The sequence below is a fragment of the Myotis daubentonii genome, chromosome 1, assembly GCF_963259705.1.
Source record: "Myotis daubentonii chromosome 1, mMyoDau2.1, whole genome shotgun sequence".
Taxonomy (NCBI): Eukaryota; Metazoa; Chordata; class Mammalia; order Chiroptera; family Vespertilionidae; genus Myotis; species Myotis daubentonii.
In genome coordinates this window covers 74,148,806-74,173,649 of record NC_081840.1, presented here as the reverse complement: position 1 = coordinate 74,173,649, position 24,844 = coordinate 74,148,806, and the positions used below count along the sequence as shown (strand labels likewise).

Sequence of the window (24,844 nt, the reverse complement as noted above, 5' to 3'; positions counted from 1 at the left end):
TAATTCTAGGGATTTGGGTTACTGCTCACATATTATAGTTTTCTTGCATCACAGATCCATTTTTAGCATGAATTACTAGATTCTTTTTTAGAATCATTTCAACAATAGGATTACATGGTTCTAAATTATTTGTATATCTTTTGTACAATACAGTTCCCAGAGGAAATACTTGATTTGCTCTAAAATTTATTGATTTTTCAGAATCTACACTAATAAAAGAGAAAAATGGTAATTGGCGTACGACGATACCCTTTTCATTGGCTAATCAGGGCTATATGCAAATTAACTGCCAACTATGATTGGCAGTTAACTGCCAACAAGATGGCGGTTAATTTGCATATGTAGGCACAATGCAGGGAGGCGAAAGGGAAAGCAGGAAGAAGCCCCCTGCCACTGACAGTGATCGGAAACCCAGGGGGGAGCTAAGAGCTGGGGGGGCAGGGCAAAGGCGGCCCTGGGGCCGCCTTTGCCCTGCCCCCCAGCCATGATCGGAGAATCAGGCGCCTTTGCCACCCTGGCCAGTGATAGCAGGAAGTAGGGGTGGAGCCAGCGATGGGAGCTGGACACGGTCGAAGCTGGCAGTCCCGGGAGCTAGGGGTCACTTGCCTGGGCCTAAAGCGGAGCCCACGATCGCGGGGCCGCTGCAGCTGCGGGTCCCCGCTGCCCGAGCCGGACGCCTCAGCCAGAGGCGTTAGGCCTGGGCAGGGGCGGAGCCTGCAACCGTGGGGAGCTGGGGGTCCCCTGCCCTGGCCTGACACCTCTGCCGGAGGCCTCAGGCCTGGTCAAGGGGACAATCCGGTGATTGGTGATCGGAGGGTGATGAAGGTCAACTCCTCTGGCCGAGGCATCAGGCCTGGGCAGGGGGCGGAGCCGGGGATTGGGGGATATGATGGTCCCCTTGCCCAGGCCTGAAGCCTGGGTCAGAGGCGTCAGGCTTGGGCGGGGGGTGGAGCAAGCGATCAGAGGGAGATGGGGGTCCCCTGCCCAGGCATGATTCCTGGGCCAGAGGCCTCAGGCCTGGGCGGGGGCCAGCGCCAGTGATCGGGGGGAGATGGGGGTCCCCTGTCCAAGCCTGACACCTCTGGCGGAGGCGTCAGGCCTGGGCAAGGGGCCGATCAGGTGATCAGAGGGTGATGGGGGTCTACGCCTCTGGCTGAGGCATCAGGCCCGGGCAAGGGGCAGAGCCAGCAATCGGAGGGGTCTGGGGGTCCCCTGCCCAGGCCTGATGCCTGGGCCAGAGGCATCAGGCCTGGGCTGGGGGCAGAACCAGTGATGGGGGGAAATGAGGGTCCCCTGCCCAGGCCTGACACCTCTGTCAGAGGCGTCAGGCCTGGGCAAGGGGCCGATCCTGCGATTGGAGGGTGATGGGGGTCAACGCCTGAGGGCTCCCAGTATGTGAGAGGGGGCAGGCTGGGATGAGGGACACTCCCCACACACACACACACACACACACACACACACACACACACACCCAGTGCACGAATTTCGTGCACCGGGCCCCTAGTATAGTATAATAATGTATTATAATCTGATAGAAAATCCATCCTTATTTGAAAATCAATGTCCATTGACTTTCCATTAATTGTTTTAATCTTTTCACTAAATCTAACTTGTCTTTGCTTATTTAATAGATGGGTTGAATGAAACAAAGTGCTGGTTATCATAAGTTGTTAGCTGTGATTAAAAATAATTAGGTAGTGTATCATAGTAAATTGTACTTTGAAAATATTACCCAAATAGACCCATTCTGCGAAAAAAAAATTGGGCTTTTTTTAAAAGCAGACATAGTCACAAAAAAGTGTTTTACTGAAAGCAATTAGTAAAATAAGTATAATGTGTATAATACTAGGCCTAATGTATAATGGAGTAATCCTATCCTATACAATAAAAGCCTGATATGCTAAGTGTCTGGTTGTCCCGTCGTTCATTCAACCAATCAAAGCATAATGTGCTAATGATATGCTAAGGCCGCTCAACCACTCGCTATGACTTGCACTGACCACCAGGGGGCAGACAGTCGACTAGTTGACCAGTTGCTATGACGTGCACTGACCACCAGGAGGCAGACAGTTGACCAGTCGACCAGTCGCTATGATGTGCACTGACCACCAGGGGGCAGACACTCTGACCTGTAGGTTAGTTTGCTGCTGGGGTCCAGCCGATTGGGACAGAGTGAGATGGGCTGGACATGCCCTGGAGCCCTCCTGTGGTCCCTCCCTGGCTAGCCAACCTCTGCCGTCCGTCCCTGGCCCCGATGGTGCACCAGTGGGATCCCTCAGCCTGGCCTGTGCCCACTCACACAATCCAGGACCCCTTGGGGGATGTTGGAGAGCCAGTTTCGGCCTGATCCCATAGACTAGGCCAAGGGACCCTACTGGTGCACAAATTCATGCACCAGGTCTCTAGTCCTATATAACAAAAGGCTAATATGCAAATAGACTGAACAGTGGAACAACCGAACAACTGGTTGCTATGACTTGCGCTGACCACCAGGGGGTGTTCATGGAACATGGTGGGTATCTGCAGTAGGTGGCAGAATGCAGAACATGGTGGGCGTTGGGCACGGCGGGATGGTGGAGCAGGTGAGTGGGGGTGCCAGATCAAGGTGGGGTGCCGGTCACTGTCATCGGAGTGAGCCTCTGGTAGTTACTGAAAATTCTTTGCTCCCGTGCGCAACGGTCCCGCCTGGTGCTCGTGCCCGGTGCTCGCACCCACTGCTGGCGACGTCCCTGCTTGCACCTGCTGCTGACACTGGCCCCAATTGCTCTGCATTGTCAGCGGGTGCAAGCAGGGCTGGCACCGTCAGTGCACGGGAGCGGCGGCAGTGGGAACAAGGCTGTCAGCAGACTGGACCAGGGGTCGTGGCAGGAGGGGCTGGGCCCAGGGTGCAGAGGATGGGCTGAGCCCCTCCCCGGTGCCCACTGCAGCCTCGTGGCCCACAGTTCCATTCACGGTGCATGAATTTGTGCACTGGGCCCCTAGTGCTATTATAAAGGCCTTTTATCCTAGTCTGGTTTATGTCATACTACTTAAAAATAAATACCACATATTTTTTTAAATGTAAATATTTAAAACCTGTTTGGTGACTCTAATTTCTAACAACACTCAATACCCTAAAATCAAAGTACTGTAAAAGCATTTATGTAACTGTCTAAACCTTATATGAAACAGAATTTGAGCCATAAGTGATGTGCTTTTATACTTAGACTAGAGGCCTGTTGCATGAAAAGACTCGTGCAATAGGCCTTCCCTTCCCCTGGCTGCCGGCACCGGTTTTCCTCCGGCACCTGGGACCCAGGCCTTCGCTCCGGCCGGAGCCACCTTCAAGCCTTCGCTGCTCTGGCCTGAGCGCCTTCAAGCCTTCGCTGCTCTGGCCTGAGCGCCTTCAAGCCTTCGCTGCTCCGGCCAGAGCCGCCTTCAAGCCTTCGTTGCTCCAGCTGGAGCTGCCTTCAGTTTTGCTCAGCCGCTTCACGCCTACGTATGCAAATTAACCGCCATCTTTGTTGGCGGTTAATTTGCATATCTTGCTGATTAGCCAATGGTAGGTGTAGCAAAGGTATGGTAAATTACCATGTGTGTCTATTATTAGGCTACCCACACACCCACCACTCAGCATCTGTCATTAACATTTTATTATACTTGTCCTATCACATGTCTTTCCGTCTTCTTTGTGCAATTCAAGGTAAATTGCAGGAATTAACTTCTCTCAAATACTTCAAAATGCATATTATTAGAATTCAGTATTTTTTTACAGATCTTTTTCTTTTAAGGCAAACTTTATACAGTGAAATACACACATTTTAAGTGAACATTAACTGAGTTTTGACAAATTTATACACCTGTGGAACTCTAAACTCTATCAAAATGTATAATATTATCATAACTTGGGAAGTTCTCTCAAGCCCCATCCCAGTTAATCACCTTCATCTCACCAGAGGCAACCATTATCCTGGGGTTTTTTTGTACCATAGTTGAGTTTTTTTTTTTTTTTTTTTTTTTTAATATATTTTATTGATTTTTTTACAGAGAGGAAAGGAGAGAGATAGTTAGAAACATCAATGAGAGAGAAACATCGATCAGCTGCCTCCTGCACATCTCCTACTGGGGATGTGCCCGCAACCCAGGTACATGCCCTTGACCGGAATCGAACCTGGGACCTTTCAGTCCGCAGGCCGACGCTCTATCCACTGAGCCAAACCGGTTTCGGCCCATAGTTGAGTTTTGCCTGTTCTAAAACCTCATTAGTGGACTCTAATATTATGTACTCTTTTGGTTAAGGCTTCTTTCACATATCATAATGTTTTTTAGTTTCATCCATATTGTTGCATGTCTCACTGATTTGTTCCTTTGTAGAGCTGAATAGTAATTCTTTGTATGAATATATCATAGTTACCTTACCCATTCTCCTGTGGAGCACACCTGGTTGTTTCCAGTTTTTGGCTATCCTATCTAATAAAAGAGAAACATGGTAATTGATGTACAACCGCTACCCTTCCCATTGGCTAATCAGCGAGATATGCAAATTAACTGCCAGCCAAGATGGTGACCGGCAGCCAGGCAGCTTGAAACTAACATGAGGCTTGCTTGCTTCAGTGACGGAGGACTCCAACGTTCCCCGCCTGCCTTGCCGGCCTCTGAGCCTGCAGTTTAAGAAACATTGTAACAAATATAGAAGCCAAACAAAACCCAGCAGAGGCCTCAGAGCTGGAGCCAGAGCTAAACCTGGCCCAGAATAAAAAATAAAAAAAAGAAAGAAAAAAAGGAGCAGTTGGGAGCTTCAGTCACCCGCGAACCTGAAAACAGCCCTCAGCCCCTCACCCAGACTGGCCAGGCACCCCAGTGGGGACCCCCACCCTGAAGGGTGTGTGACCAGCTGCAAACAGCCATCATCCCCTCACCCAGGCTGGCCAGGCGCCCCAGTGGGGACCCCCACCCTGATCCAGGACACCCTTCAGGGCAAACCAGCCAGCACCCACCCGTGCACCAGGCCTCTACCCTATATAGTAAAAGGGTAATATGCCTCCCAGCACCGGGATCAGTGGAGCCGCGAGGCCTCCCAGCACCAGGATCAGCGTGACAGGGGGCAGCGCCCAAACCCCCTGATCGCCCTGCGGCTCTGTGTGTGACAGGGTGCGGCGCCCCAACCCTCCCCTTCCCCCACGGGCCCTGCTCTGTGTGTGACAGGGTAGAGCCATAACCTCCCCATTGGCCCTGCCCTGAGTGTGAGAGTGGCGGCGCCCCAACCCCCTGATCAGCCCTGCTCTGTGGGTGATAGAGGGCGGCGCCCCCATCCCCTGATCCGCCCTGCTCTGTGTGTGACAGGGGGCAGTGCCCCAACTCCCCTATCGGCCCTACTCTGTGAGTGACAGGGGGGAGCTCCTCAACCCCCTGATGGGCCCTGCTCTGTGCGTGACAGGGGGGAGCTCCCCAACCCCCTGATGGGCCCTGCTCTGTGCGTGACAGGGGGGAGCTCCCCAACCCCCTGATTGACCCTGCTCTGTGCGTGACAGGGGGGAGCTCCCCAACCACCTGATGGGCCCTGCTCTGTGCGTGACAGGGTAAGGAGCCCCAACCCCTCTGATGGGCCCTGCTCTGTGCGTGACAGGGGGTGGCACCGCAACCTCCCCATCAACCCTGCCTTGAGTGTGACAGGGGGCGGTGCCCCAACCCCCCAATCGGCCCTACCCTGAGCGTGACTGAGGGTGGCATCGCAACCTCCCAATCCGCCCTGCTCTGTGCATGACAGGGGGCGGCGCCCCAACTCCCCAATCGTCCCTGCTCTGAGCCCGACCAGGGGCTGCACCTAGGGATTGGGCCTTCCCTCTGCCACCCGGAAGCAGGCCTAAGCCAGCAGGTCGTTATCTCCTGAGGGGTCCCAGACTGCGAGAGAGCACAGACCAGGCTGAGGGACCCCCCTTCCCCCCCGAGTGCACAAATTTTTGTGCACCGGGCCTCTAGTTAGTAATAAACTGCTATGGACATCCTTGTACAAGTCCTTTTATGGGAATATGTTTTCATTTTGGGGGCGAATACCTAGAAGTGCAATTGATAGGTTATAGGGGAAAGTTCCAGACCCTTTCCAAAGTGGGTGAACCAGTTTACACCCCAGTAACCGTGTGTGAAAGTTCCTTTTGTTCACATTCTCTCCAAATTGGGTGTTGTCAGTCTTATCAATTTCAACCATTGTGGTGGTGGAGGTATGGTGATACATCATTGTGGTAGTTTATTGTACCTAAAATAGCTATTTCTTACATCCCACCCTCTCTATCTAACCAGTCCTCAGACATAGCACTTTACCACTCTCTCACCCACAGTTTTTCTGTACTATAACTTTGTCTTCAATTTCTTTATGTCCCTTCACTTTTAGTTATAGTCCACTGTAAGAGAGAACTATTTTAAAATTGCGGACCACTATGGTACCAAAGCTTCAAGTTAATAAACAAATTACTCCTGTCATAGATTAACAGGAATTTGTTACCTTCCTACTTAGTTTGAGAAACGTTTTAGAGGGGAGAAAAGACAGGATAAAACTGTACAAGGCTTAGATGCACAAGCTGTACACAGATTCATAAACACAAGTCATTTTTTTCTGTCCATCAACTATAGATTAGCCATAACAACTTCTTTTAAAACATATATTTTTTTTTATTGATTTTAGAGAGTTAGGGAGAGGGAGAAAGAAATAGAAACATCAATGATGAGAGAGAACCATTGATTGGCTGCCTCTTGCATACCCTCAAGGGGGATGGAGCCCACTACCTAGGTATGTACCCTGACTGGAATCGAACTATTACCCCTGGTTCATAGGTTGACGCTCAACCTCAGCCACACCAACCGGGCTAATTCAACTGTTTATAAGATAAATATAAAAAGCAAGATCCTACTGGAATATCCAGTGGCACTAAAATATTCAAGAATTTGGAACCCAGAATATAATATTGAAATCTTTGACAATTTGGTAGTGTTTTAGGTTCCTTTGAATCAATTAGTAGAATAGCTACCTGAGTTGTAAGTATGGAAAAATCACCAGGTACTATACTTCCACACCTGACTTAGATTCTTTCAATGATAAAAGTAGTTACAAAAACTCAACAGGTCAAACTTTTCTCTTTCCCATATGTAAAAGTAAGTCTCAACCTTGGCTGCACCTTAGAACCACGGGGAGTCTGTTGCCCAGGCTCTACTTGAGAGCAATTAAATCAGAATATCTAGGACAGTGGTTCTCAACCTTGGCTGCACATTAGAATCACCTGGGAATCTTTTAAAAATCCTGATTTCTGGGCCTCATCCTCCGGAAATTCTGTTTCTTTGTTACTAATGTTGTGGCCTCACCCCATAACAAAGAAACAGAATTTCCGGAGGATGAGGCCCAGAAACCAGGATTTTAAAAAGATTCCCAGGTGATTCTAATGTGCAGCCAAGGTTGAGAACCACTAATCTAGGATGAGACCCAGGCATCAGTGTTTCTTAAGTCTTCCCAGGTGATTCCAGTGTGCAGCCAAGATTACTAGCCAGTGCTGTACAAGAACTCATCAAATGAAATTCAGGTAAGGATATGACTTTGTGCCCTCCCATGAAACGTCTTCTACGCTGCCTACCCACAAAGGTATTAGAAGTTTTTAAGCTGGGCTTCACCACTTACAAGCTCTGTGACTTTGGGCAAGTTCTTTAACCTGATGATTAAATGAGATCATAATGAAAACTTTCTAGTGCAATGAAGAGCATAGAGTAGGTCTTTAACAACTATTGATTCCCTTCACTTTTAGAAGCGGTGTATATTTGAATGAATGTGGGTGAGCACACAGTAGGCTGTAGTACATGAATTCTGCCCACTCTCTATCCAGCTTTTGGCAGCTCTCGGAAAGGAAAGCTGCCTAAATAGTTCTTGGGATTCTTGTGCTTAATAACCATAAGCAAAGGGTGGAGTACCAAGTGAAAGATAAATGCTGTGTAAGGCGTGTCTTCCAGTGTTCCACTCCCTCTAAGGTTGTTGATCACGTGAGCTGAAAGTACTTCCCTATTCCCAGCGTCAGTCTCCCTTAGGCAGTGTCTGAGTCTGAAAGGGACACAGCGAGGAAGGGGTGGGCGGAGTAGACTTGGAAGGAAGTTTAAATACAGAAAAAGCACAGGATTTCAACAATGCCACACTTTACCGTGACTAAAGTAGAGGACACTGAGGAGGAGGCAGCAGCTTCAGTCCCCCAAGAGGGGGAGGCCAGCTTAGCAGATATAAAAGCCCGGATTCAGCATTCAGATGAACCAGGTAAGTACTCAACCTGGGAGCTTTGGGAACTTACAGGGTTTTTCGTGAGAGAAATGGTAACAACTAGTCAAAAGACCTCCTTCAGATGGAGAAAAAAAAATATTGTGGTTAAAGTGTTTTTCAATCAACTGTTTCACTCCCTTGTATATCTGATAACCTCTTTTCTCACATTCTGGTTTGTTTTTCCCCACAATGAGTTCTGTGTTCATTACCTACAGGTGAAATTGAATCGGTGGCACTGTATGAAAGGAGTTTTCAAGCAAAAAGAAAGGCACAGTAAAAGTCAATTTATGAACAATTTAGAATTCACCTTTTGCTCAGACAGTTTAAATTATATCTGGAAAAGTACATAAAGAGCGAGCATGGTTGGGTAGTTTTGTACAATGGACTTTGCACTTGTGACTTCTCAAGTTATTTAGCATTTTGCCTCAACTTACCAGTTAAACAGTAACTTAATAGTGAATGGTCTAAGAATTCTTTAATGAAAGAACAAAAGTACATTATGGTGACTAGCATAGTATTGGATTTAATAAATTTGATGAATGTGATTATCCCTATTATTTTCTTTTACTAGTAACGGTTACACTTCCTGAGGGAATTGTGGTTTTGAATTTTTAAACATGCAATTAAAAGCTTGGTTAATATTATAGTATTAAATATAGTTGTAGTTTGAAGCCCTATTTTTTAAGTCTGTAAATTTTATAAATTGTCTAAAACTTCTCTAGTGCGTTAATGAAGGCTAAGGAAATAATCTCTCAAAATTCCTTTTGATTTTAACTTTTCTCTACAGTGGTAACACATCATCATTCCTTGCTATACACAGCCGTTTACTCTCTCCTGTCTTATCAAGCCTTCTTGAATTTTTAAGAATCTTTAAAGATAAGGACTATCAAAAACAAATTTCCTTTTATTTTTTTCTGTCTAGTGAGAGAATTTACTAGGGAAGATAAGAAAGTTTTATGGAAACTCTTGTCTGTCTGGTTATTTTCATTTTGCTGAATTGTCAGGGTGATAAGAAGTTGAAAGTTTAACCTACTTTGAAGTTAAACCTGATTTTCCACCTCTTTAGCCCAAAGAAGAAGTTAGGTTCTCCTTCAGAATTGTGTGTTTGAAGCTACACTGTCTTAGTTGTTTATGTTTGTTGCCCTTAAATTTTAATCTTTTTAGGCATTTGTCTTTGCTATTCTTCATTAATTTCACAAAATGCAAACAAGTGAAGTCTATCCGTATCTTATTTCACCTCTCATTGTTTTTTGTCTTCTCTTCACCACCTCTGTTTTACTATTTCATCTTTACTCGTGCCACAGTGTTTGAGGAAACTTGCTGTATTCAGATTAGAACAGTGTTGAAGTCATTTAATCTATTATCAGTCACCTAGAAAAGCCATAAACATTTTTTTATAGCAACCAACTCTGTAATAATTGACATTGCTAGGCTTAATTTATTTTCTTCCATGGTAATTGTTTTGGACAAGGAAGAGGTGACAGATATAATCTAACTTGAATTTAATAGGTTTTTTATTGGCGTTTTCCATGACAGCCCAGAAAGTGTCCACTTGAATGAACTATTGTTTGGTAAGTGAACAACTGATGGGAATACATTACCTAAATTGTATTTATCTTTATTGTAGGGTTAAATTAGAGGAAGAAGGGGGAAATGTATATGGGAATAACCTGAAAGTTTTGTTGTTTTTTTCTTAGGAGTAGGATATTCTCTTTTTTTAAAAAAAAATATATTTTTATTGATTTCAGAGAGGAAGGAAGAGGGAGAGAGATAGAAATATCAACGATGAGTTTGATCGGCTGCCTCCTGCACGCCCCCTACTGGGGATTGAGCCCACAACCCAGGCATGTGCCCTTGACCGGAATTGAATCCGTTACCCTTCAGTCCACAGGTCAATGCTCTATCCATTGAGCCAAGCCAGCTAGGGCAGGAGTAGGGTATTATTGAGGATAGATGGTGTTTCTGGAGTAGTTGCCTGAAATGCATTTTGTTCGTCTGAGGTAAAATATCCTAAATTGATTGTGGCTTTTTGCAAGCACTTCTAATATGAGCCATTTATGTAACCCGTTGTTTTGTTTTTCATTGAGTGTTTGTCTTTTAATATATTTTTATTGATTTCAGAGAGGAAGGGAGAGGGAAAGAGAGATAGAAATGTCAGTGATCAGCCCGGCCCATGTGGCTTAATGATTGAGTGGTCGCCCAGGAACCAAGAGGTCACCGGTTCAATTCTGGGTCAAGGAACATGCCCAGTATGCGGGCTCGATCCCCAGTGGGGGTGCATGCAGAGGCAATCGAACCACGACCTCCTCGCTCAACCACTGAGTCATGCCGGGTGGACGAGTGTTTTTTTCTTTTTATAATGAAATATATGGAGAGAGAAAATACGCAGTGTCATATAAATTGAACATATTTAAAAACCAGATCATTCTTTAAATAAATTTTAAAATGTGTTTTTTAAAAGATGAGATTTACTTGAACTAGACCCGTAATTTGAGATAAAATATAAACTAACTTTAGCCCTGGCCGGTTTGACTCAGCGGATAGAGTGTTGGCCTGTGGACTGAACGGTCCCGGGTTCGATTCCAGTTAAAGGCACATGCCGGGGTTGCAGGCTCAATCCCCAGTCGGGGGCGTGGAGGAGGCAGCTGATCAGTGATTCTCTGTCATCATTGATCTTTCTATCTCTCCCTTCCTCTCTGAAATCAATTTAAAAATAATAAAAAGAAAATTATTTATGAAAAAATACATATAGAAACTAATTTTAAAAAGAAATATATTAATCCCTGCCATTCTAGTTGCCAGAATGCTAATCTATTAGAACCCTGCTTAAGTTTGGTTTTGAAGGGAAAAGCAGAAACTCAAACATTCATGACTGTTTTTCTTTTCCCCAGTCCAGTTTCTGTGCCCCATCCTGTGTTTTCTCAGCAACTTGTCTACAGAATTAGCACGTATCACCTATTTACTTCTCTCTCCCACAATAGACTGACTATAGATTCCTTGAGGGTAGAGACTTTGTGGGATCATTTTTGTATCTCCAGGTGAATTGAACAGAACAGGCAATTTGCTCACCAAACACAAATATCATGCTAGGTGTTGTACTTTTCCCCTAAGGCTACAAATGCATAGGAAGTATAAGTTCTGCACTAAAGGCAGCAGAATGGTTTTAGAGCCAGAGATATGGCTTTGAATTCCAGTCCTACTAATTATTACTAATTAGGAGAAGTGATAATTTGTATTATTACATGAATGACTTTGGGCAAGTTATTTAACTTCTTTAAGGCTTACTTTACTTAAAACAAAAGGAATAACAGTACGTATTTCACAGGGTGGTTAAGAATTACATGGGAAAATGAATATAAGCACTGAACATATGTGACACACGGCACTCAAAAATAAGAGCAACCTTTGCCCTGGCTCAGTTGGTTAGGTGTCATCCCCTGCACCCAAGGGTTACCAGTTGGACTCCAGGTCCAGGTTTCAGGCTTGAGCCCCAGTGGGTGGCGTGCAGGAGGCAGCCTATATGTTATTCTCTCACATCAGTGTTTCTCTTTCTCCTCTTCCTCTCTCTCTAAAAATCAATAAAATCTTGGGGGAGGAGGGGAATAAGAGCAACCCCTTACTTATTAGTACTTTGTAGTTAGTGGTTTAATTAGAACAAAAAGAAACTGCTTTGGATAACAGATGATGAAGAGAATAATGATATGTGGAGAGGACCTGAACCGGTATCTCAGAGGATGGGACACAACTGATTCTTGAAGGAAGGTCTAGAGAAGGAGGTTACAACAATAGGAGCACTTAAGAAGGTATGACAGGAAGGTGGAGAGCATGTGGGAAACAAAAGTTTAAGGTAGCTAGCACACTGGGCATGGGTAAAGATAGCTAAGAGAAGTGTTACCAACATCATCTTCTCCCTCCTCTGTGAGAATACTAGGTGTTATTGCCAGTTTAGAGATAAACTGAGCCTATTGACAGTAATTTGCCTCAGGCTACATGAGGAGTAGTGGCAGGGCCAGCAGTCAAACTTCTAAGTTGTTGTTTTTTCAACACCACTAAGGAGCACGCCTGCTGTATGTTCCAGTAGCTAAGTTTCCATCTATGGCACCTTCTAGGAATTTTAATAGCAATGGCATTGAATTTAATCAAAAGCTTTTCAACATCTACTGAGATTCTCAAGTTTTCTTTCTTTTATCTGTTAACATTGAATTATATTAATAGAGTTCATGATGTTGAACCACTTTTATATCCCTAAAGTTGAATTTACTTTGTCATAATGCATTATAATTTTTCATTTTTTCTTTTAAAAATGTTTTATTGAATTTATTGGGGTGACATTGGTTCCTAATATTATATAGGTTTCAGGTGCACAATTCTATAATACATCATCTGTATGTGGTATTGTGTGTCTACCACCCCAAGTCAAGCCTCCTTTCATCACCATTTATTCCTCCCCCCGCCACACACACACACACACACACACACACACACACACACTCTTATCTGTCTCTCCCCACCCCTTTTTCCCTCTGGTAATCACCATACTGTTTGTCTGTGAGGGTTTTCTGTTGTTCTTTTTTTTTGCTTAATCTTAACCTTCACCTTTTCACCCATCCCCCACCCCCAACCCCCCTTCCCCTCTGACAGCTGTCAGTCTGTTCTCTGTATCTATGAGTCTGTTTCTATTTTGTTTGTCAGTTTATTTTGTTTATTAGATTCCACATATAAGTGAAATCAGATAGTACTTGACTTTCTCTGACTGGCTTATTTCACTCAAACTTCTAAGTTTTATGTGCTTCCCATCACATCATGATGCCAAGTCCTAGCTTTTTAAGAATAACAGAAAGTGTCCTGGCCAAGTAGCTCAGTTGGTTGGAGTGTTGTCTCATGCACCAACAAGGTTGCGGTTCAATTACTGGTCAGGACACATATCTAGGTTGTGGGTTCAATCCCCAGTCAGGGCACTTATGGGAGGCAACCAATCAGTGTTTCTCTCTCCCTGCCCAATGGGATCAAACCCCAACCTAGGTATGTGCCCTGACTGGGAATCAAACCCGAAACCTTATGGTATATGGTATGATGCTCCAAACAACTGAGCCACTTCAGCCAGGGCTATATATATATTTTTTTGTTATGGAAAATTTCAAACTCAAAAGTTCAGTGACTTTCTGTTGGTGTTCTTTATTTTTAGATGTTCTCTATATTTAGGGATATCAGCCTTTTGTGATGTAAGTTGCAAATATTTTTCCAAGTCAATATTTCTTTTAAAGTACTATTGAGGCATAATTTGCATAAAATAAACCACACATATTTAATGTGTACAGTTTGATGAGTTTTGAAATGTGTGCATTCCCCTGAAACAGTGATCATAATCAAGATGATAAACATTTCCATCACCTCCAGAAGTTTCCCTGTGCCTGTTAATACCCACTCACCTAATTCCCTGGTCCCCAGGCAATCACTGATCTGCTTTCTGTCACTATACATTCATTTGCATTCCCCAGAATTTTGTGTGAGTGAAATCATACTCTCTTTTGTCTGTCTGCTTTTATACAGCATAATTATTTTTAGATTTATCCATCTAGTGTATATCCTTTAAATTCTACTTACATGAAGGTCTTTATTATTTCTCAGAACTTAATATTTAGGGCCGTAGTTGATAATGTTACAAACCACAGATATTTGCACCTCACAGAGGCTTTTAAAATTTTTGACTTATTTGCCAAGATTTGAATGTTTTTAGGATTAGTCTGTAAACAGGACTTACTTTTCAGAGAGGGTTCTGGGAAGGAAGGTGAAATCTCACTATTTCTCTGTTCCTGACTCCAGCCTCTGTTTGCCTCTCTTGAGCCAAATGACCCCTTGATCCAATGAACAGTTAGGTGTAAGGGAAACCTGGGCATGTGGGCACCCTGTTGGGGAGCTGGCCCAGGTCATATTCCTCAGAGAGAACAAGTTGGACAAGAGAACAGGCTGGATAAGAGCCTGGGGATGAGGATAAGAGTGGCAGATATAGGAAAGATCTTGGCTTGATAGAGATCCATGGACTGCTGTGGGGAAAGAGAAAGGGAAAAGGCAAGGGAACTCACTATCCCTGAGGCTAGGAGATGTAAGGAGACCTGAGGCTTCCTCCTGGGTCTCCTCAGGACTGGCAGCTTGCCTGCTGCACTGCCTGCCAATGGGGGTAAACACCACGTGCCTTTCTGTTCTCTGGAGACTGTTCCCACTGTGGTCCTTCAACAACGAAACCTAAGCCCCTCGGAGGTAGCAAAGAAAACAACCTATCGGGGAAGCCAGGCAGCCAGAAAGAGAAAAATAACGTAGAATAAACAGTGTGTTGAACCAGTTAAATAGAAATGCTGGAGAAGACAGTAGCTTGAATATGAAAATAATAAATAATAGGAGCGTTTAAGGAGGTTCAAGTATAAAAAAAGACTTTGTTGAGCAAAAATATGATTTCCTAGCTAAATACTTACTGCTTCATGACTCTTAATCCATGCACACACACCTTTTTTTACTATCTCCACTGAAATGTAAAAGCAGGAACTTTGTCTCTTGTATACATTGCTGATCTGTTATCAACATCCAGTGTCTACAACACTGTCTTGCACATAGTAAGCAACCAGTACATAATTATTGAATAAGAAATGAATGAAAGAGTGTGATCATGTATTGGCCTGGAAGATCAAGTGGAAGAAATATCAAAGCACAGAGGCAAATATACAAAGAGATTAAAAATTTAAAAAAAGGTAAGAGCCCCACTGGTGTGGCTAAGTGGTTGAGGGTTGACCCAAAAATCAGGAGGTCACAGTTCGATTCCCAATCAATGATTCTGATCATTGATGTGTTTTTTTTTTTAATCCTCACCTGAGGATATTTTTTCATTGATTTTCTTTGGAGAGAGTGGAAGAGAGAGGGAAAGACAGAGAAATATCGAAGTGAGAGAAACACATCGATTGCTTGCCTCCTGCACGAGTCCCAACCAGGGCCTGGGCCAGGGAGGATCCTGCAACCGAGGTTGACCGGAATCAAACCCAGGACCCTTCAGTCTGCAGGCCAACTCTCTGTCCACTGAGCCAAACTGGCTAGGGCTCATTGATGTTCCTATTTCTCCCTCCCTCTCACTTCCTCTCTGAAATCAAGAAAAATATTTTAAAAATCTATTTTAAAAAAAAAAAAGAGACTTGGAGAATAGATTCAGGACACCTAACGTGGCTAATGTAATTTCCTGAGTTAAAGACTTCATTGCATAGAATAAAGTTTCAGGGAAGATCAGTGATAGAAAACATAAACCTAGAGTTATCCTAGTAAAATGTTTGAGCTCCAAGGATTCATCTGAGAAGCTTCCAGATAGAATTTATTATACCTATAAAGTATCAGACTGGCATCAGAATTGTAATCCACAACACTGGAAATTAGGAGATAGTGGAAGAGTATCCAAGATAAAAAATACCAGATTACCAAGATAAAAAATAATCCAAATCCATATTCTCAGTGAAGACACCATTCCCCTACAAGTGGGAAATATAGTACAAATATACAAAAACACAAATATTTCCTCTGAGAATATTTAAGAAAGGTTTTTAATGAAGTAAGTGAGCCAGAACAGAAATCACAAGATGAAAGGGATAGAAGTAGTTGAAAATGACAGACTCTGTGGGTATGTGTTATGTCAATGCTAAGTAAGGACTCTAACCAAAATGGACATACTTAGGGAACAATTTAATAATATTTATGATGTAAAAGTACTAAATAAGTCAGTGGGAAAAACCCTCAAAAGTGTGGGAGGAAAAAGGTAAAAGCTTTCCAAATGGAGATGAGAGGAAAAAATGCCAATAGGCACATAGAAAGTTGCTCAAAATTATTTGCCATTAGGGAAATGCACATCAAAACCACAATGAGGCATCACCTCACACCCCCAAGGAAGGCTTTAATAAAAAAGATTGACAATAACAACTGTTGACGAGGATATGGAAAAACTGAAACCCTCATACACTTCTGGTAGGAACAAAATGTTACAACCACTTTGGAATACAGTTTGGCAGTTCCTCAAAAAGTGAAACATAGAGCTACCCTATGACCCAGCAATTCTACTCCTAGATCTATACACAAATAAAACGAGAATAAACGTCCACACAAAAACTTGTACAGGAATATTCATAGCAGCATTATTCATAATGGCCAGAAAAAGATAGAAACAACCCAAATGTCCACCAACTGATGAGTTAATTAATAAAATGTGGCATATTTGTATAATGGAATATTATTTGCCAATAAAAATACATGAAGTACTGATAACATGCTACAATGTGGATGAACCTTGAAATAATCTACAGAAAATAGATTAGGGGTTACTTTGGATTGGCAAGGCGATGGAGTGAGATGGAGCTTGACTGCTAATGGGTACAGGGTTTCTTTTAGACGGGGACCAAATTTTAAAATTAGATTGTGGTGAGAGTTGTATAACAATGTGAATATATTAAGAAACATTGAATACTAAATGGGTAAATTATCAAAGCATTGTATATGTGCATGTGTATATACACATACTGTACATACACACCAAAAACAATATTTTAAAAATTTTTCAATATATATATATATACTAGTATATACCATAGTTTTTACTTTTTCGTATGAAAATTTAGAAAGATGTTAAATTTAGCTTGCATTGAGCAGTTAACCTTTAACCATGACATGAAATCAATACAGGCTTTTAAAATATCACAAATGTGCCCTAGCCGGTTTGGCTCAGTGGATAGGGCATCAGCCTGCAGACCAAAGGGTGCCGGGTTTGATTCCAGTCAAGGGCACATACCTTGGTTGCAGGCTTCTTCCCGGCCCGGGCCCTGGTCGGGGCTCATGCAGGAGGCAACCAGTCGATGTGTTTCTCTCACTTTCACGTTTCTCTCTGTCTTTCCCTCTCTCTTTAACTCTCCCTAAAAATCAATGGAAAAATATCCTTGGGTGAGGATTAACAATAAATAAATATATCACAAATGTTTATCATTTCATCTTAGCCCCTATAATGCAAGGCTTTAGCTCCTTAGTTCCTTAGCTCTTTAGCTTCATTGAATTTGAGTGTTTGGGTCAATTTCCTCCCCTCCTTGTTAAGGAGGTAGTCTATATGGTCAGGCCTTATTCTTCTAAAACCATCTTAAAATGAAGGACGCATGAAATATGTTTGCTAAAATGCATGAAGAATAATTTTGATCATTTACAAGCCAAAGAAAGACATAAGGTATCAACAATATTCTTGAATGTTTGCAGTAATTCCCAAATCCTTTTTTCTGTTACTTCTTGGTGAGATTTTTCTGTTTTTTCTCTTAACTGTGTAAGTACTCCCATTTCCTAGCATTTGTACTTTTCTTGGCTAATCAGTTTGTGGATTTGGCCCAAGAAACTGTCTTTATGTTTATGTTATGCTGTGGACTTTATTAAATCTGCTTTCTGCTGTTATGCTTGCTATGTTCCAAGTGTTAAATAGACTGGGCATTGAAATCAAAACTATCTTCATCACAGATAAGTTTTTCAACTTCCAGTGAATACTCCCATATATCTAGGAAGAGTTTTAACAAAACTTAGTCACTCAAATAAGTTCAGAACATACTTTACATCCTATTCATTTTCTTGATGCAAATCTGAAGCCCAAACAAAACAAACAACAAAAAAAAGTGTCCTTATAGCCCTGGCTGGTTTGGCTCAGTGGATAGAGCGTCAGCCTGAGGACTGAAGGGTCCCAGGTTCGATTCCAGTCAGGTTAATTTAAAAATAAAAAGTGTCCTTTTAAGAACATTTCTCTTGCTTGGTACATCCTACTAAACAGCACTGGTTTCCTCAAGGGCCTCTATTAATCTGATGCTTATACTTAGCATACACACCAGAATTTGAAGGATACTATTAATCAAGTATACCCAGTATTGATGGCAGATCTACCTGTACCTCCTAGTGTCTCCTACCTCTTTTTTTCTACCTGGAACCCAATGTTGTCCCCTAGTACTATCAGTTCCACCTCTTCCAACATTGGACTGTCCCCCTCTCTGCACTAGAGTGGGCCCCTGCTGCAAGAGATGGCCTTCAGTGGCCTGTACATCACTCATATAACTCTGGTCCTGGTTCTTGGTTTATTCAAGCTTCAGCTACATGCCTGCTGGCTGCTGTTGTCTTACCACCTTTTTGTTAAACCAAGCCAGATGGATCAGAGGGGAGATTGCTAAATGAATTCTCTTCAGTTTCTTCATGACTTGTGTATAGTATTCTCTGCTCCCACAGGCATGTTTGACTCTGCATTTTCACCACTTCTACCTTCATGAACTTCCTCATCCTTTTAGAGTCTAGATTTGTTGGGGGGAAATCGGCATGACAGCATTACAGTCAGTTCTTTCAATGATTTTTCCCCCCTCTGATTCCTTCTATGGTTGCACTTTCTTCTGTTCTATAGTATTTCCAGGGCTTAATTTTCAGCTCCTCTCTTTTTATATTGACTTTTAGGAAAGTTTATCCTTTTATCTTCAACTCTTACGGTGTTTTTTGTTTGTCTTTTGTTAATCCTCACCTGAGGATATTTTTTCCATTGCTTTACAGAGAGTGGAAGAGGAGGAAGGGAGGGAGGAAAAAAGAAACATCAATGTGAGAGGTACATTCATTGGTTGCCTCCCACATGTGCCCCAACAGGGAGCGGGGAGTGAACCCACAACCCAGTTGCATGCCCTTGACCAGGAATCGAACCCTTGACCCATCGGTGCATTGTCTAATGCTCTAACCACTGAGCACACCAGCCAGAGCTCAACTATTACGTTTTGATGATGACTTTGAAATCATTAGTTCCAGCATTAACATTTTGTTGAAACTAGTCCTGATTTTCTATCTCTGGGTCTTTTTCTTTGAAATCACTTCACATCAGTCAATTATTTAACAAACAAGTATTGAACATTTTACAGTGTGTACAAAGCTCTATAGTGTGTACACAGGTTACAAAAAGTTGTTATTGTCACAGCCACATTAAATCCCAGATTGACTCACAAGGCCTTCTCTCATTCTCTCTCTTTAAAAAAATTGTTTGTTTACTTTCCTCCTTTCATTCTTTTTTTTTTTTTAATGTATTTTATTGATTTTTTACAGAGAGGAAGGGAGAGGTATAGAGAGTTAGAAACATCAATGAGAGAGAAACATCGATCAGCTGCCTCCTGCACACTCCCTACTGGGGATGTGCCCACAATCAAGGTACATGCCCCTGACCAGAATCGAACCTGGGACCCTTGAGTCCACAGGCTGACGCTCTATCCACTGAGCCAAACCGGTCAGGGCACCTCCTTTCATTCTTAATCTTGGCAGTTGTGTTGCTGGTGGTGAGGAGGAGGGCATATGTCGCAGCTATGAAAATTGATGCCACAATTTTCCAGCCTCAGCTGTGCTGTTAACACTATTCAGAATTCTTCTACGTGATTCTAGTTAGCCTCTTTTCTCTAAGTTTCTCGCAAAACTTTAAAAATGTTCGTTAAGCTCCCCCTCTTCCATTCCCTTATAGTTAGCATGACTGAACTACTTCACAGAAATTTCCAAAATGCCTCTTCCCAAATTCTTACCAACACCTGTATTCACACCTATCCTTTACGCTCTTCCTTCTTATTCAGTTTTCATCTGTAGAGCTGTGCTATAGAGCCTTTCTTGCCTCCCTTCTCTTGTGTTTTCTACTACTTTATTGATTCCTTTGCCTCAATATATTAAAATACTTGATAGTTCTGTCTCCCCCTGTCTCTCCCTCTCTTTTCCTCTGTCTTTAACACATTAAGCGTCCTGTCAGTCACCGGTGACTGACATTTTACTTTCCGTCCGGAAGACAAAACAGGCTGGGCGCATAACGTGTTAACCAATTGTTGTTCATTTAGTCTCCCAAATATTTCTCAAATCTCTCCTCTCCATCCTCATTGCTGCTACATTAATTTATGTTAGTCCTTTGTCACTTCTTGTCTAGGCTCCTAAAGCCACCCATTACAGTAACTACCATATGAAATTTTCTCAAATGTAAATGTCATCTTCTCATTTTCCCATTTAAAACCCTGTAATGTTTTCCCATTGCCCACTGAATCAAGTCTGTACTGCTTAGTAGGTCATACATGTTCCTTCCTGATCTAGAACATCTCAACACCTCCTGTCTATCAGTCTTTTATACATACTGCACTCCAGATATAAGAAATGTTCTTGAAAGCCTATTTCCACATATTTGTTCCATCTCCCTGGGATGTTCTTTCCTGCACTTACCAAGCACTTACTCTTCTAAGACTGAGCTCAAACATCACTTCTTCCTTAGTGGCTTTTCCATTACATTTTCCAGGGAAAGTAATGTAATGTACATACTTCCATATCTCTTTGTCTATATCTCTAATATAGTACTGTAATCACCCTGATGTAATTGAGTTAATAATAACAGCTACCTATTGCTGCTATTTTAGACACCATGTGAGAGATGCTTGTTAGCATGTGGGTAAATCACAGTGGTCTCATAATGCGCAAGCCTGTCTGTCTCTAATAAAGCTGGCATTCATTTCACTGCATATTGCACTCACATATCCTTACCTGAAATACGGCTCTGATTTGTAGACTTCTACTTAAAATTTCCAAACTGGGGTTTTGAATTCTACGTGATTTTTCAGGTTTTTTACAAAGTTCTGCTTAGAGCTCACATTGCCTTGATCCGTAGTGTTCTGCTCCTTCTTGGGCCTTGGCAGCCCTGAAGGCTATACCACAGGTTACTGGCTCTACCACCTTGGGCAAAGGAGTTTGGCTCTCCCAGAGCTAGTTTGGAAAATGGGAATGATTCTTCCTCACAGGGCCACTGTGAAGATTTGGTATGATGGAGGTAGGAAATTTTACCTAAATTAAGTCATTCAGAGACTACCTTTATAACCTTCCCCGTTTTATGTATCATCTTTGCATTAATTTAATATTTTTTCTTAGGTTGAGTCGCTGATTTTCTGGGGCTTTTTATAAAGGAAACTTGCACTAAATGAAATGCCAGCATGATTGCCATAAATAGAGTATAAACTAAAAATAAATGTGATGCAAATGATATTAATTTAGCTAGATACTATTGCCATGCAGAGGCTCTGAGCCTGTTAAAAAAAGAAAAAGAGCATCAAGTTTTGAAGAAATGTTCAAGATATTCCAGCACAGATGTAAAAGTATAATATTTGATTAAGTCCTTTGACTCTGCATTAACAGTGTTAATGGCAGAGGTGTAGAGAGATGGTGAAGGTGGAATCATATCCTGATCATCTAAACTCAAGAGTTAGAACCTACCAAGACATTTAGAACAAAATGAATATAATACACTTTTTAAGGTAAAAATTACAACAAATACTTATGAATACATGTATTCTTCTAGAAGTAATCAAAAGTATAAAAATAACAGAAATAACATAGTCTGGTTACTAAACTTTTTCAAATATCAAAAACAGAATCATATTTGCTGTTCTATGTGGATGACCTTTATCTCTTCCTACTTTCTCTACCCTTTCTGACTCTGTATTAGCTTTCATATCACTTGAGTTTCCCTTACCCTTCTCATGTTCTGTGGGAAGCAGGGCACCTTGTCTGACTGGAGTATATTTGTATGATATTTTTATGGCTAGAGGCCTTACTTCAAGTTTCTGGTTAGATGTCACATTATCTAATAGAACTTTTTATTTTATTTTTATTTTTTAAAAAAATATTTTTATTGATTTCAGAGAGGAAGGGAGAGGGAGAGATAGAGATAGAAATGTCAGTGATGAGAGAGAATCATTGATCGGCTGCCTCCTGCATGCTCCACACTGGGGACTGAGCCCACAGCCCGAGCATGTGCCCTTGACTGGAATCAAACCCAGAACCCTTAAGTCCACAGGCCGATGCTCTATCCACTGAGCAAAACTAGTGAGGGCTGAGAGACCTTTTTAAACTTGGTATCAAAACCAGCACAGAAACCACCCCCCACTAATTCTCTCTTCTCTTCCTCTGCTTTCTTGTTTGTTTATTATTACTCTTCACATATAATGTAGTTTGTTGTTTGTTTATTGTTTGTGTCTTCTCCACAAACATGTAAGCTCTTTGATGGTAGGGATTTTGTTATTTTAAAATAGTGCTTCACATGTGGAAGATACTAAATAATATTGAATAAATGAAGGAAAAGAACTACAAATTTTAAAGTAACATGGACATTAAGTTTGCAGATTAACTCATGAGCTCTCCTTCCAGAAGATATCACCCTCACAACTTTTACCATCTTTACTACATTCATTATCATACCTTCCTAAGATTCCTAATTGGTTCCCCGTTTCTATTCTTGCATCCTCCACAGTCCATTCTCCAACCAGCAGCTCCATCTTTTATTTAGTGTTTATTTTTATTTTTTAATTTAAATCATTTTTATTTTTCAATTACAGTTGATATACAGTAATATATGTTTGTCTTTTAATTATTTTCTTTTTTTAATATTTCAAGGAAAATTATTTTAAATATGTTACATGCAATAAACATTAATATTTCAAGAAAAAAAAGGATTTTAAGTATAATAATATTACCAAAACTATACTAACATAATGATATCACAAACTTGTAGGAAATATTAAAAATCTGCAAATAACAAGATTACTTCTATTCTAGAATATTTTCCCCCTCTAGCTCTATTTTTGTTCATCAGTTTATATTGTTCATTATATTCCACAAATGAGTGAGATCATGTGATATTTATCTTTCTCCGACTGGCTTATTTCACTTAGCATAATGCTCTCCAGTTCCATCCATGCTGTTGCAAATGGTAAGAGTTTCTTCTTTTTTACAGCAGTGTAGTATTCCCTTTTGTAAATGTACCACAATTTTTTAATCCACTCATCTGCTGATGGGCACTTAGGCTGTTTGCAAATCTTAGCTATTGTAAATTGTGCTGCTATGAACATAGTGGAGCATATATCCTTTCTGATTGGTGTTTCTAGTTTCTTGGGATATATTCCTAGAAGTGGGATCACTGGGTCAAATGGGAGTTCCATTTTTAGTTTTTTGAGGAAACTTCATACTGTTGTCCACAGTGGCTGTACCAGTCTGCATTCCCACCAGCAGTGCACGAGGGTTCCTTTTTATCCACATCCTCGCCAGCACTTGTCATTTGTTGATTTGTTGATGATAGCCATTCTGACATGTGTGAGATGGTACCTCATTGTTGTTTTGATTTTCATCTCTCAGATGAGAAGTAAACTCTTAATATCTTTTAAAAATTATATGCTTTGGGGAGATTAAAAACGGAGGCAGAGTAGGATGCTGCAGGGACATGCTCCCAGGAACAAGCTGGAATTACAACTGAAATACGGAAAGGCTTCCTGAATAATCAACGGAAAACTCACAGGAGAGAACCCTGATACCCAAGGACCAAAGGTGGAGACCGCATAGAGACTGGTAGGAGGGGCGGAGGTGCGAAAGAGCTGGCCAGGCACCCACAGACGGCAACTGATGTCCTGCAGAGATATCTCAGGTGTGGAGGGGTGCCACTGAGAACTCTGGGATCTAATCCTGAAGCTGGGCTCCCCAGCAGAGTGCACCAAATCTGAGGAGAGTACCCACATAACATCTAGCTGTGAAAAGCAGTGGGGTGCTGTCTGCCAGGGAGTGGCAGCTGAAAGTTCAGGCACCCTCTTGAAGGGCTAACACACAAAAATTCCCTGTGGAGCCACCCACCTTGTGCTCTAGCAGAGGGAGGGTGAAGTGGACTGGAACTGTGAGAGCAAAACCCAGGACTGGGGACTCAGGGGATAGAGCTCAGAAGGCAGACACCCCAAATTTCCGGGACTAAGCCATTCCCTCACACAGCAGAGAACATCTTTCCCACATTGATATCTACCTTTCCTGAGGGGAAGACAGTCGACACACCCTATTGGAAAACACCTTTCCCTGAGGCCACTTAAGAGATTAAAAGTAACAATTAGCCTCCAGACAGAAATAACTGTCCCACCCTGTTGAAAAAAACTCTTGCCACACCTGAGGACGATTGCCTGGAAGCAATTCAAGTTGGAATCCTATTAGTCTGTAGACAGAGGCAGTCTCTGGAGGCTTTGAGTCTTCGCCTGATCCAATTAGTCAGAAACAGTTTTTAACACTGTCCTGCACTAGAGATTGAGAGGTGTATAGGATCTACCTAATTATTATATAAGATCTAATACATAATCACAAACCCAAACAGACAACCAAAATGAGGAAAGAAACAACCCCCAAATGAAAGAACTAGTGAATTCTCCAGAAGAAGAGAGAAATGAAGCAGAGATAAGAAATTTATTTGAAACAGAGTTCAGAGTAATGATGTTAAAAATGCTCAACAGTATGAAAAAAAGATATAGTAACTATGAAAAAAGAACAGTCTGAGATAAAGAATGACATAACACAAAGAACACATTGGAAGGAATACACAGCAGATTCGGGGAAGCTGAGGATCGAATCAGTGAATTAGAAGACAGAGTTGAAAATATCACTCAATTAGAGAACCAAAAAGAAAAAACAATTAAAAAACAGGAGGACAGCTTAAGGGAGCTGTGGGACAATGTGAAATGTAACAATATTAGG

General features: G+C 42.1%; 1 protein-coding gene across 3 annotated transcripts in view; it reads left to right on the top strand.

Annotated features, from left to right (window-relative positions):
• SLC12A6 (solute carrier family 12 member 6) overlaps nucleotides 1-24,844 on the top strand; it is a 93,036-nt gene that overhangs the window by 15,723 nt on the left and 52,469 nt on the right. Inside the window, exon 1 of one of the 3 annotated variants that reach the window (XM_059705716.1) lies at nucleotides 8,028-8,263. The exons of the other annotated variants lie outside the window; for them this stretch is intronic. Within the exon in view, the coding sequence (XP_059561699.1) occupies nucleotides 8,140-8,263 (124 nt within the window). The 5' untranslated portion in view covers nucleotides 8,028-8,139. Of the gene's footprint in view, nucleotides 1-8,027; nucleotides 8,264-24,844 lie in introns of those variants that run through there. 3 annotated transcript variants of the gene reach the window in all.